General features: G+C 39.4%; 1 protein-coding gene across 2 annotated transcripts in view; it reads left to right on the forward strand.

The window, feature by feature from the left end:
* The first annotated feature begins 1,170 nt into the window (after window positions 1–1,170).
* GRXCR1 (glutaredoxin and cysteine rich domain containing 1) overlaps window positions 1,171–14,433 on the forward strand; it is a 37,893-nt gene continuing 24,630 nt past the window's right edge. Inside the window, exons 1-2 of one of the 2 annotated variants that reach the window (XM_088056882.1) lie at window positions 1,183–1,578; window positions 5,603–5,609. In XM_088056882.1, the coding sequence (XP_087913008.1) occupies window positions 1,183–1,578; window positions 5,603–5,609 (403 nt within the window). Of the gene's footprint in view, window positions 1,579–5,602; window positions 5,610–14,433 lie in introns of both variants that reach the window. The other variant, XM_088056881.1, reaches the window with a different exon arrangement.

The following is a 14,433-nucleotide window of genomic DNA, read 5'->3' on the forward strand; positions in this document are numbered from 1 at the left end:
CAAGTGTGGGTTGGTTATTTTTGCATCTAGAGCTGGGTGCTGAACACTGTGCAACCGCTACTTGTGATTTGCTAGGATAGGGCAATGTGATTTCCTGCTACCCTACCCTATCCATGTTACCCTGCTTCTTAGTGTTGATCCTTGCTGCCTCAATTAATGAGCTTTCTCCTACTCCTTGTTCAGATTCCCTTGCTCAGTCCTTGACAAAACAGAACATATGCTGTGGTTGCTGTGTGGTGTTAGCAATGGCCCAGTTGTATTTAATAACATTGTGTTACTCTGTGCAACAAATTCTGACTAATTGCTGCTCCTCTGCTCTGCCAGTCTGTGAAGAGGTCAGCATTGAAAACCACCAAGCAGGAGCTCCCTGCCAAATCTCCGTAAGGTTGTACAAAAAACAAACTTTGGAGAATGAGGTTTGACTGGTAGGAATGTTAAGTGTTTTGATGAAAGAAACGTGTTCATCATTGATCCAGGTGCTGAAGTTTTTAATTTTTCCCCCAGGTGCAATGAACATAAACAGTTTTGACTCGGTAGACTCTGTGAAAAACTCTTCCTCTTTGTCTTTATTAGCAAATCAAAGTGCTTTCATATAAAATTATGTAATTGCTGTTATTTGGTTTATTACAGAATCAGAGAATGAGCTGAAAGAGACTTATAAGAATCATCAAAGTCCAACTCCTGTCCCTGTGCAGGACGTCCCAAAGGTCACACCTTGTGCCTGAGAGTATTGTCCAAACAAATGCTTCTTGAACTCCCCTTCCCCTTCCCCTTCCCCTTCCCCTTCCCCTTCCCCTTCCCCTTCCCCTTCCCCTTCCCCTTCCCCTTCCCCTTCCCCTTCCCCTTCCCCTTCCCCTTCCCCTTCCCTCTTTATTTTAATCAATGAATATAATTTCTCCCTTTCTTGCTTTCTCCCTTAGTGCTAAAAAGTACACAATGTCTTTTTAATAATTAATTAATGAGATCACTTTACAGGTTTTAGTTTAAAGGTAACCATAGCACAAATGCATCCATTATTAACTGCAGAACGGCAGTGGCTTCTTGGGAGCCCTCTTTAGTTTAATATGAGAACCCCTGTCAACAGAAAACAGCGCTGATATTGTTGTTAAGTGTGACCAACTGGCAAATGCAATGGGCACCACGCTGGAACAATGCAAACTGCTCATATCAATGGAAGAGGCAATGTTTAAAAGCGAGGTGAAGGCGGACAGCGAGAGGCTGCTGAGGAAGGTTCGGTTCCGCGTGGCGTCCTCGCACAGCGGGCGGGTGCTGAAGGAGGTGTACGCCGACGGGGAGGCTGCCGACTCGCTGGACTCCGAGTATGCCAGCAGCTCAGAGACTGACCAAACCAGCCGGCTGAGTGAGGTGGACGGGCAGCAGAATGGACACGTAGGGTCGGAGTGTGATGAAAACGACAATGAGCAGGATGACTTGCTCATTTTAGTCAGAGCCACTAAAGAGAAGGGGTTTGGTACAAAGCGAGTCAACATCCTCAGCAAAAATGGCACAGTCAGGGGAGTCAAGCATAAAGTCAGTGCTGGTCAAGCCCTTTTTGACAATTTGGCAAAAGTATTTCAGGTAGGTGATGCAGTTCTGCTGGTAAGCTGTCCCTCTGTCCCTTTTAACTCCACACATTATTCTTCCCTTTGTTCGAACTGCTCTCATTTAGGATTTCTCAATATTCTGTCTCGTTCCCACTGCTATTCACTTGCAATGAGGGGTTCGTTGGTCCTTCTACTATAAAACTGCTCCACACGCCATATTGACTGTGAACTTCTTTTCAAAATTGACCTAATGTTTGCTGAGTAGAAATACGTATGTTGTGCTTCCCATGTCTGGATTAGGAAAGAAACGTAACAGAGGATTTAACTGGGGCTTTGCTGGAGATCTCTACAGGTCTCTTGTACAGGGATGTGTCATGTTTCCACTCCTATTATATTAATTCTAATGAGTTTACGATGTTATCTACTGTCCCCTGCATGTAAATATGTATACTTGCAAATTCCATTCTGTTTAATCTGCAAAGTAGATCAAACTAGGTGCAGGGTGGCCTCAATGACGGTTTTCCCACATGAAAATTTCAGGGGAATGAAATCTTAGCTGGAGGTCTCTTTTATTAATGTCTGTTTTCTATTTGTTTTGTAAAAGGAGCAGAATATCTGTATTTGAAACAGTATATGCCACACGAATGCTTTAGTCAGAGAAACACAGGCCTTCAGAAAAAATCAAGATAAAAGTTCTAAAATATTTATCTCATATATATAATTTATCTGTATATGCCATTCAAGCCTTTCAATCATTAATATTCACACAGCAAGAAGTGTGTTACCAGACTCTTTCTGAAGTTCTTAGAACCCAGAATTATGCTTTTCAAGTAAATTATCCTGTGATGGTTTCAGGGCATTATTTTAAAACTTTTATGCAGTTTTAAAGCATGGGGAATTTGATATTACTAATGACTCTTTGCATTTTGAAATTACTTTGAAATGAGGTAATTTCATATTACATTAATAAATGGCAATAGATTAACATTCTCTTGCTTCTGGATATGAATTTATCCTCTGTGTTGTACCTAAATTAACAGTCTTTTTGTCACTATGAATGTTCCTCTAGAAATTGAAGTTTCAGAGAAGAGCTTCCTGTTTATTTTTTGTTCTTTACATCACATTACATAGCACTTAAACAGTTTGCTTTCTTTCAAGCTACTCATGGAAGAGTTTGTCCTTAATTCCTTATTCTGATAAAACTTGTAACAAACTCATTTTTTTTAAAGTATATTTGAATCAGTAAATATTAACTGAGGCAAGTTTGGGTTCTTCTTCAACTTCAATTCCACTGTTCTGTGCTATTTCACTACACAGAGTACCCAATTTCACTCCACTAGTCTTATTCCCTTCTAAAAGTTGTCTTCTGCTACATCAGTTACACAAAGCTAAGAAATCTGAATCAATTTAATAAACAGACCTATTTGAAGACACATGCACCTTAATTAGTATCCCTGCCTTACTGCTGTTTCTATCCCCAGTTTTAGGTTGGAAGTTCTTCAGGAAAGGCCCATGGACTGAATTCAATGTACTTTGATTGTAAAGCTTCTTGTATTCCTAGCAGAGTTAATGGTAGGAACACCTATTTCCATGAGGTGTTTTGCCAGAAGAAAGTATTTTCTTGCAAGGAGGCATAACCATTTTATGCCTTCAGAAAATAAAATGTATCCAAGTCTACTGCAGAATTCCTTAATTAAAACCTGTATTAAAATAATGACTAATTTAAAAGGTGGTAAGGATTTATTTTTATTGACAATATTTTACTGTGGAAGAAAGAGGAAAAATTAAATTATCAGATGAAAACAAACCGAAGAGTTTTTCATACAGCATGTAATTACAATGAAGAACTCTGCTACAGGCATTGCAAAGTCCAAAAGAAAAGGCAGGTTTTAAAAGTGGATAAGTAAAATATGTGTGGACCTGAGAAGCTTCTTCCTAGGCAGGTCTAGATAAATGATTTGCAGAAAAAACTTTATATTCTTACATTAAGCACCTACTGGATCAAAGACATATATTCAACCATACAGAGAATATAATGATTTGAGGTGTCTACACAAATTCCCATTTCCCCAGAGATAAAGTTCCAAGTCTAATGAAAAAGAATGATGGTTTGCATGTCTTTTATGTCATACTCTGAGCCAATTTGTATGCCACATGGTGAGCACAGAGGAGAGCAAAACACAAAGGTTACCTTTGAGATGGATTTGAAACTGCTCAGTCTTAATGAGAAATATGATTGAAATCCATCCAATTACAAATGAAATAATGGGCTTTAGAATGAGATTAAAGGATGATTTCTGGTTTTCTGTAAGCATGTTCCAGACAATTAATTGAGCTGTAATAACAGAGAACAACAAGAGTTCTTCTTTCAAAGATTTAGTAAGATAGAAAGTTTATATAGAAAGTTAGCAGGTACAACACAGAATCCCTTGATCTGGGCATTTTTCTAAGTTACCCCCTTGATTATGCAAGGTCATTCCAAGTACATGTTTCTCTTAGACAAGCAGCAGCAAATGTATAACAGCAGTTAAGAGGAGAGTGCCCCTCCCAGAGGAGAGTCCATCTCTGTCCCTTTGATGATTCAGCAGCAGGAACTGGTATGAGATGAATTCATTGAATATCTCTCAGCATTAGTGTCAAGTCAGTATTTTTAATCTCAGAGTATGCACATGAACTCTGGACAATCCTGTATTCCAAGCACTGATATATTCTTGTATGCAAATGCTTCTTATTTAGTATTTACTATATCACTTCCTAACTAAAATGTGCATGTAAGAAGTCAAATACTGAGCATGTTTGAGTGTTCTGTGACCCTGAAACTAGGATGTGGTTTTTTTCTGCAATATCAGCATTCTAATTCTTCAGACTATATCTGCAAACTCCTGTAATATACTATTTCCCCAAATCCCTAGAGGCTTCCTGTGATAGAGGAGAGATCCTTTAAAGCAAATAACTTTGCTCAGATATTCTAGGGATAAGCAGGGATTCATTAACTGTGCTTCATTATGTTGTGCACCCAAAACCTTTGATTTTATCTGTTCAAATACCGGTGCTAAAAGCACTTGTGCATTTTAATGTTCTATGGAAATATCAGGATTTGTGAAAATTTTTTTTCACACTTTCTTACTACAGCCTTTCTAGAGAATTGGTTCAGACAGTTTCTTCTCACAACAAACTTATCTGAAAAAAAATCACACTTTCTGGAGCTTTTTTTCAATTTTAAGAGAGTGATGTAATGCAGGAAGTATTTCTAGATGAAAGGGTGCTTTTGGTTGTTGTTGCTATAAGATACAAGCCTGGTCTGAGAATGTATATCTAGTAGATGTGCTAGATATACATCCAGCTACATCTTCCCACAGTCAGCACTTCCCCCACCCGTTCAATCTGTGACCTCTCATTTCTGCTGTTCCCTGGGAAGTTGAGTCCTTCACATCACTCTGTCCCAGGACTGTCTGTGTCCCCACATGAGAGCTGCTCCAGTGCTGTGACAGTGAAAGGTCTCCCTTTAGGTCATCCCTGTGCACCAAGCCATCCCTGGGGGAAGCTGCTGCCGGGTGAGTGGGAGCAGTTGCGGCAGCTGGGGCCAGCACAGCCGTGGGGATGGAATGTGAGACAGGGTCCAGGGCTTGCTTCAGCTTCAAGGCAGAACATTCTGGGTGAAGAAAGGTGGGGAAGAGACCAGCTCTAGTGATGCTTCAGGACAGCATGGTTTCCATGGCAACCCCTCCAGCCTTTTCCTCCTTGGGTGGATGCCACAGAGAGACTGTTGACATAGCAACCACATCCTGGCAGGGTGAGGGAGTGGTGGGTGGGGTGGTGATGGGTGTTGACATAACAACCACTCAGGGTGGGGAAGGTGGGAGGGAGGTCACTGGTCATCTGTGGAGGGCCAGGACAGTCACATGTGACACCCAGCCTCCACCAGCACCTAACCTGAGCCTGGGGGTAGCCTCCCACAGTGCTGGAAATACAGGTGTCAGACAGCTGGGAACAGTTTATTTGTGAGAAACACACACGGCTGAAAATCCTGAAAAGCAGGAGGGAGCTGGAGCTCCCAGTCTCCCTGTTCATGCACCTCCTTGGTATAAATTTTCTCCTGCTGAGACTCTAAAGCTGACAGCGCTGGCAGCTCTGAAGCTGGGGACATGACTTGCCAATTGTGTCAGAAGCATAAGCCGCTTCTCTGCTTATCTGAAGTAATTCTGGTTTTATTTCAGAATACTACCAGAAATTTCGTATTCTAATATTACAACACTGTTTAAATGCCAAGGTATATGAGTATTTCCTGCAACTTTCCTTAAAAAGTAGTAGAGAAATAGTTCTTTTTTCCTTGAAATAAATGGAATTCTCTTCACAACCAGTTTTTATGTCTAAGCCATTCCTATGGCTGTGGCTGAGTCATGTAGAGCAAAAATTTTTGGGTTGTCTAATATATTACTAGGTAGTGCAATGATCATTTTATGCCAAACTGGATTTCCATCCTAATGTGCAATGTAATGGAGCTCAGCCAAAGGTTTTACACAGGTCTCTCCTCATTTTCCATGTTTCAGCATGGGTATTTTTCCTCCCATACTTACACAGTCCACTGGCCTTCCAGCCTCCTCTGAAAGGTCAGGTTCTACTAAATTAGCCACAGAACTCATTCTCAGGTAGGGCTTTCTGACGTCTATTGCAAAAGGGCAGGCCTGGTTAACAGACCTGATGAATGCCTTTGTGAGCATTGCGTCAGAGAGGATACGGATGAAGAGTCAGACATTACACACTCAGTCTTTACAATATTTCCAAACACAGTTTCTCAGGCAGAGCTCACATTTAAGGCTGTGAAGTGTAACTCATTATTCAGCCTGATGAAGAATGAGCTTATTAACATTTAGAGAGAAAGGTGGGAAAGAATAAAGAATCATGTGGAAGTTTGTTAAGAGGAGAACTTTTGGGGTGGTTAAGAGAACTTTCATCTTTCTTTACTTGCAGGTAACCTGGAAAAGTGAATATAGAGCAGGATATGCAGAGCTTACAAACCCATAGGGCTAGCTAGTACCACAAACAAAATAAAGTGAAATACAGCAGCTAAGCCAACCATCTTCTGAAGAAGTCAGAGGCTTCAAAGTGATGTTAAAGGAACAGTCCTTATGTAGTAGTAGGAACAAAGGTTTTTAGGGTGGGTGGCATACTGTATATCACTGTAGCCTCTGGAGCATATATCACTACAGTCCCCAAAAGTATGGGGAGATGAGAGAGATCTGCACTTTCACTGGAGAAGTCTCGATAAGGCTTTATAAAGAGAAAGTCTCTCTCTTGCTGATCAGCTGATGATCAGTGTTGAAACTCCAGAAATCATTTGACCATTTGAATTCCAAATCCTCTTCTGGATTTTTTGTCCAGGACTGGACAAAAATTGTAATAACTCTCCTGAACTTTGCTTTCATATTCTTCTCCATGCACACCACTCTGATTCCCAAATGGACGTAGCTTACAAATGTAAACAATGGACTGGATTTCTTGCATAGAGCATTTGCTGTAATAACTCCCTTATGTGGAGAGAGATAAATACCAGTGAGCTGCAGGTATCTGAGTTACAAACTTCAGTGTTTTTTCCTAGTGTTAGCAAGTCTGGAAAAGTAATTATTGTACAGTGTTGCACTGAAATCCACTAGAGAACAGGAAAAATTGCAATGACATAGAGGATCAAATAATTATGAAAAGCAGGTTTTTGCTTGTTACAGAAAAATCAGAGGGAGAAGAACAGCTAGATCACCACTGGAATGGGCAAAGCATTGCTTCACCACTTGCTTTGTACCTTCAGAAGGGCTTTGATCTGTGACCACACTGCATGGGACAGTGATTCAGCTGATGCTGTTGATCATGTCACAGTTATCAGAAGTGGTTTCCAGAGCAGATGTTTGAACAGATGCACTGAATTTAAAAGGGAGATGGTCAGGTCTGTGAGCTTTTAACTAGAACCTGGATTTGGTCAGTATTTAGGATATTGGTTTTTATTGCTCACATGTTGTAGAAATCAGTTGTAAAACACTGAGGTCAGACCAGTCTATTACTTGACTATTCAGGGCATTTTAGGATTTGCTTCTGTTGGATTTGAAATATATATTTGATATATACGTGATAGAATCAGTAAATATTTTAAATAATATAAATAATTTTTAACTATCTACACCTCTGAAAGTGATATACAAATTTTGAGTTAAAAAAGACTTGGCTGTCTCATTTTCAAAAAAGTGTAGATATGGGATGTCTTGGCTTCTCAATACGCTCGATGTTGGGAAGATTACCAACAAAACTATGGTTAAATGTATCAATTTTTTTAATGAATGAATCAATAACTGAAGAAAAAAAAAAATTAGGCTTTTATGCTGGCAGTCTGACCAGCATGTCCTGGACATCTATCTAAGCTTCCAGTGCACTGCATAGCCTTAAAATTCTTGCTCTGATGAGTCTTGATCCTTGTAAAGGATCCATAAATGAGGTCAGTGTCTTGAGCTGCTGGCCTTGTGCCTTGCATGGGAAAGAGCACAGCAAAGAAGGAGTGGTGTTACCACAGTAAACATGTATATACAGAATATGTAGTATTAAAGTGAATTAAGACTTTAGTTATAGATTCAAAAAACTCACAGGCCTCTGAGGAAAGACTTAGACATCAAGCTACAAAACTGAGATTCTCCAAATCTCTCTTGGTGCCACCTTGCCTCAAAGGCACCAAGAACCCTTGCTTAATGAAAATTTCACTTATGCTCTGCCTTGGCCATGTGCCTCAGCATGTCAGGATTGGCAGCACCTGAGAGTTACTTCCTACTTGTATCCTATGGGATCCATAAAATAAGGGTTCCGTTGCCTGTCCCCCCTCATGGCTTCATGCAGTTGGTGTTCCATGAGCATTCCTGGTGGATCAGCTCCTACATGAACTGCACAAAAGCATAAGCTGCTTTGTTACAAATTGTGTCTGCAGGAGGCAGTGCTGGGAGATGGACTTTGAAACTCGCTCACAAGATAGCAAGAATAAGTTGTTGGAGCAGGAGTAGAACACAGGCTTGCTGATTCTCAACTTGCCATACCAAATACTAGTGTTCTTCAGCATCATGCTTGACTTCCATTTCCTCCCTTCCTCCCTCCCTCCCGTGGTCACACAGTTCCATGTGCATGGAGGTATCCAAGAAAAAGCCTATAACCTACTTGTTAGGGAAAAAAGGTAGAGAGGAGGCTGAATCAGGTATTCAAGACATGGGAGATTGCAAATAATCATGTTCTGCTGCCTTGTTTCATCCTCTCTCTTCAAATCTTAAAATAAATTTGCTTTCTGTTTGAAAGAATGAACACAAATGCCAAATGGAAGAAAAGGCTTCCTGGTTTTACTAAGTGGGATGCCTAAGTCATATTGGCCTCAGGGAATTCTCTGAGCTGAAAATAGTCATAAAATGAAACAGTAATAGTAGGAAATGCCATATATGCTTTCCAGACCCTTACTTTTAATTATCTTTCTGGTAGATGACCTGGAATACCAGACGAGCACTGATCCTATGTACTGCTCTGGGACTCTTATATAATGTCCCTTTGTGGGACTGGTCAATAAGGTGCTCAGCCTTTGAATTAACATGGAAAATGCTTCATCTTACTTCAAACTAACTTGATAAAGGGTCATGTTACACAAGCAGCCTATCAAAAATATCTTAGGATGTTAGCACAGAATTTTTTTCTACTAATTCTCAAAGTAGAATTTTTTTTCCTGTATTGGCCTCTTACAGCAGAGATGAAAAAGATGAACTGATTAGCCTGAATCATTAATTAGTAGCAATGACTCTTTTATTTTGCTGTCTGTGAAGCTGAGCTTGGTAATTCAGCAGGAGAATAAGGAGAAAATGTGAAGTATTCTCATAAATAGGACTATCAAGAAAATTTGGGGCTATTCACCTTTTTTTGGCATGGTACAACAGGCTGCCTGCTAGTTCATTGTCCCTGAAACTTTACGTGCCTTCAACACAGCAAATACAAATTTTGTAGAACACATAAATGTGAAATAAATTACCTCTGTGCTTAATTCCTAGCATCATACTTGGTCAGTGACCCTTACTTTTGTGTACAAATAAATTACTCTGCAACCAAATATTTTGAGGTTCTCACTGCACTTGAGTGTCCTAGGTTAAGTATGTTTTACTTAAAATTTTACAAACATGGGAGGAAATATTTGGCTGCATTGGGCAAGTTTGTCACCAGAGAGCAAAACTGTGCAATTGCAAAAGTATGGTAATAATGAAGATGAAAAATAGATCCTTTATTAAAACTTAAAAAAAGATTCTAACACGTTAAGTGCACTAAAATACCATTATTTAGTTTACAGACCTTGAAACAGTTTCAGTTCTGAACTAAGATTTGAAAATACACTAAACTAGAAAATATAAATGGATAAGTGCCACAGGTATTGTGCACTGCTCCAGTCTGTCAACAGCTTGCTGTGATATTTGTCTACTAGGGTTGGCATTTTATTACATACTGCACCAAAACAAGGTACATGATTAATAGTTTGACAGAAGGAAATGGTCAGGAAAAAGACAATTTTTTTTTCTTTTCTAGAACTTTAGCCTGTAACCGCAATGTTTAGTGACATCACAATTTTGTAGCTGAAATAAAACATTCTTTAGAATGGAATTTACAACCAGAGAGAAAAAGGTATGGCTTTCATTCAGGAAAACCTTTCTAATTGCTGCAACATCCTTTGCAAGGTAGTACAAAACATGAAAATCAAGCCTCAATGAATTTTTCTAAAGCTTGTAAGAGGAATAATAGATAGGGCAGCATCCCCAGCATGTTGGTTTTGAACAGAAGCTGTAAAGTTACAGCTCCCCATCCAAACAGGCAATCTTGTTGTTTTGCTTGATGCAGTAGTTATATTGTGGAGAAGCTGGCACAGCACGACTCGTTATAGCCTCCATCATAGGAAGCAACAGAAATGGTCACAGATGAGCAGCTGGAGCCACAGAGGTAGAGACTCATTTCACGCATGGCGAGAAGGAAGACAGGAAAAAACATCATTCATTGCTAGTATGAATTGTGGAAAGCATTTTAGCAACCTTAGTACAATTTTGCTTTGGAACTTTATCTAGAGACATCATCCATCAATGTCAGATGAACATGTCCTCAATATTGCGGTAAAACCACACACAGACTCATTCTTTTTCCACTTCTCACAAAGAAATACAGAAAGACTTACTGAGCAATATTTGCACATGTTTACAACACCATGCAGTGTTATGAGCTGCATTGACAAATCAGCCAATGCTGGTATAAAGGCAAATAACAGTTTCTTTGGAATTCACCCTTGTTTTGAATAATACTGATTGCTAATTATCTAACAAGCTTTAAAACTATTAGGAGTTGTAAGGAGTAACACATTGCTATTTAAGGAAATTTTTTATCTCCTTGAAAGTTCTCTGAAACAGAAGGAATTCAGTCTCTAAAGAACTCAGTTTTTTAAAGAAAAAGCAACATTTTCCTGCCCCGCTGCTCATGTCTTGCTATTTGTTTACTACATCTAAAAGCAAGGCACTCTCCTTCCTAGCCCTACAGGCAATTGTGAAACATTTCTTTGTTGTTCAAGAGTGTCCTAAGAGGCAAACTGATAGACACAGTGAAAAATGGGAACTTTAAGCATTATTGTTTCTTTCCACCTGCCACATCTGCACCTTGAGAACTCCCCTTTCCAGGTGTTGGCTGATGAGGTCTCTGGTGAGACCCCACCTGCACTGCTGCATCCAGCTCGGGGATTCTCAACACAGGAGGGAGATTGACCTGTTGGAGCAAATCCAGAGGAGGGGCCAGCAAGTTAATCAGACTCTCTTATGAGGAAAGGTTGAGAGAATTGGGTTTGTTCAGCCTGGAAAAGAAAAGGCTTTAGAGTGATCTAATAGTGGACTTCCTGTACGTGAAGGGAATTGAGAAGAAAGATGGGGCAAGACTCTTTGCAAGAGCATGCAGTGACAGACAAGGAGGAATGGAATTCTTCAAATTCAAAGACGGTAGATTTAGATTAGATATTAGGAAAAGATTCTTTACTGTGGGGGTAGTGAGGCATTAGAACAGCTTGCTCAGGGAAGTTGTGGATGCCTGTCCCTTGGAAGTGTTCAAGGCCAGGTCGGATGAGTCTCTGAGTAACTTGGCTTAGTTGAAAGTATCCTGCCTATGCATTCTATGATTCTATGATGCTTTCAATCAGATTCACTCACATGCAGGGGGTAAATCTGGTTGTTCTTTCAAATCTCACAATGATTCAAAAATTTAAGAACCTACTCAGACCCTTCAAATTTAAATTGTCATAAAGATTTAAAAAGCTCCGTTTCTAAAGGACTTGTTCAGGAAATAGATTCTCTTCATCTAACTGGAAAATGGAAAAAACAACAGCCATGGCAGCTGTTGTATCTGTTGGATGGTCAAGCCTTTCGCAAGCCTGTCTGCCTGGTGTATGATACTCTTTTTCATCCTCATGTGGAAGATTGAGGGGTGGAAGGACGCTTTTACTGGCCAATATTTACAGCTGAATGCAGGTAATACTTTAGGGTTTTTTTAGCTGCTCCTGACTGGGAGCAGTCTTGAATCATGTAGTTCCTTCGGTCAGGTAGTTTCATCATCAGCTACTCCAGCAGTTCTCTTTTGAAGACACAACAGATGAGGGCAAGAGGTTTTAAAAAAGGAGTGCAGTCTAGTGAAATTTCTGACCTGTTTTTTATGCTTTCTCAATTATCATTTTGGAAGAAGGCAGAAATGCAATCAAGTATGGAGTTTCAGCATTGTTTGAAGACATGATATGAAGTTAGAATAAATGTTGATATTGATTTTTCTTGCTGCAAGGTATTAAATGATTTCTATGCCAAGAAGCCATTGAAATGTTATTCCAAAAGAAAAGCAGGCAGATGATTTAACAATCTCAGCTTCTTCATTTGTAGTCCTATTCCTTGAACAGAGCAATTTAACTCTAGGACATGATATAGATTCTAGGCTCACCGTAAGAACATTATTGTATGAAAAATATGATTATAAGATGTCCTGGGTTGACATTTTATTTAAAAAATACACATCTCTGAGCAAAATCCTGAATCAGGCTAGAACATAAATCTGCTTACACCAGCCTTGGTAAAAAAATTAGTCCACCTGCAGATATGCTATATACAGAATAACTAACTTGGCAGCTCTTTTCACCAACAGTTTTAGGAGCTGGTATAAAGCATACAACCTGCTGTATTCTGATTTTCAGACATTATACCTGTATGGTTAAAAACCAAATCAAAACAAAAGCTTACACCTTAGAGTCTTTCCAGCAATGAAGCCTATAATTGTGCCTCATGAAGTTGCCTTGTATTTTCCTCACAAAGTACTGGTAGATGAATCATCTGTCCCCTTTCACACATCAAGGCCAGCACCACACTATGGGCTATTCTAGGGCAGAGGTGGTTTATGTATGCTGTCTAAGAGTTGTATCTGCATAAAAATCTCAAGCTCTCAGCTTTTTTTGAAAATCTATTGCTTAAAAGAGAAATAAAGCACTTTAAGTGTGCAATGTAGGCAGATCTTTAATTTAAAAAATGGATATTGAGTATATAAGTAATAATTAACTTCTCAGGGTTTGAAGATGAAGGTACCAAATTTCTAGGTATTATTAAGTAATGAGATAGCTGAGAGCACAGTTCCAATTAGGTTAAGTAATATAGCAGGGAAACAAGGTCCTTCATCACTCACTGCTAATGCAGGACAAAGTAGTGCTCTAACTGCAAGATATTCCTTTGCATCACTTCCATGTATTGAGTGATAGGGCTCTCTGAGAGGTAAGGACTGAATCAGCACTTTGGTACTCTAATCACGCCATAACTTTCATCTCTGCCTCGTTCAAAGACCCGTGCAGAATTCATTACTGGTTGCAGAGGGCTTTGTGACCTCAGGTGAGATAGTGCTCCATGTCCACCTGACAAAAGGTTGTTCTTTTCCTCAACTTTGGTGTAGTGCAAATGACAACTCCAACCCTTACCAAATGGCCTGTTTCTATCTCTACCAGCATGAGTAACATTTTCATCTAGACTGCAAGTTGTATAAAGTGTCAGGAAAGAAAAAGTACATAATATGTCAGGTGTTTGGAGCTGAAAACTGAGGGAGAGTAGTGGTTTCCCTTATTTGCTCACCATTCCCTGGGACTCTCAGTATTTTAGTGCATCTCATTTCAGTTTCCATTTGTAGGAATATAATAAAAGATAAAATAACTTTTGACAGAAAGCTTGTTATCTGCTGAACATGAAAACTCCAGGGTATATCCTAAATCAAAACCAGAATCCATTTAACCCTTTTGCCCTGTTTTTATGCTTAGGAAGGTAAATTGTGAAGAATAATAGCAATTTTAAAATTTTCCCTGCTGATGACTGCAGCTGAGAATGGCACTTTATTTCATTTATGCTTTTACTCTCTTTAGTTGTTTTTTGAGTGAACACTCAAAGCTCTAGGCTGTAATTAATCCATGAAAATCTGAAACATTTTTCAATGAAAATGCAACATATTTTCGACCGAGCTAAGCGTGACTGATTAGGGCTTTCATGAATACCAGTTTTTACTTGCTGATTCTTTCCAGCACTAGGAAAATCACCAGTTGCAACACTGCAGCAAATATAAAGAAATAATGGACTATTGTGTTGTTTCCTATGGTATTCTGGTATACTGAAAGTCTTGGGAAAACAGTCCCATTTACCACACAAAGCAGAGCCATGTAAAATCATAAGCAGGATCTCATCAGCTAACTGGTTTATTCTCCAGTCAGAAATATGATGAATAGCATTTTTAAGAAGCTCAACAGACTAGCATACAGTTTTCATAGACCTCTAATGCCTGTCAATTAACCAAACTTACT

This window comes from Pseudopodoces humilis, chromosome 6 (genome assembly GCF_049639895.1).
Source record: "Pseudopodoces humilis isolate 2021_Gansu_Grassland_sample_001 chromosome 6, ASM4963989v1, whole genome shotgun sequence".
NCBI lineage: Eukaryota > Metazoa > Chordata > Aves > Passeriformes > Paridae > Pseudopodoces > Pseudopodoces humilis.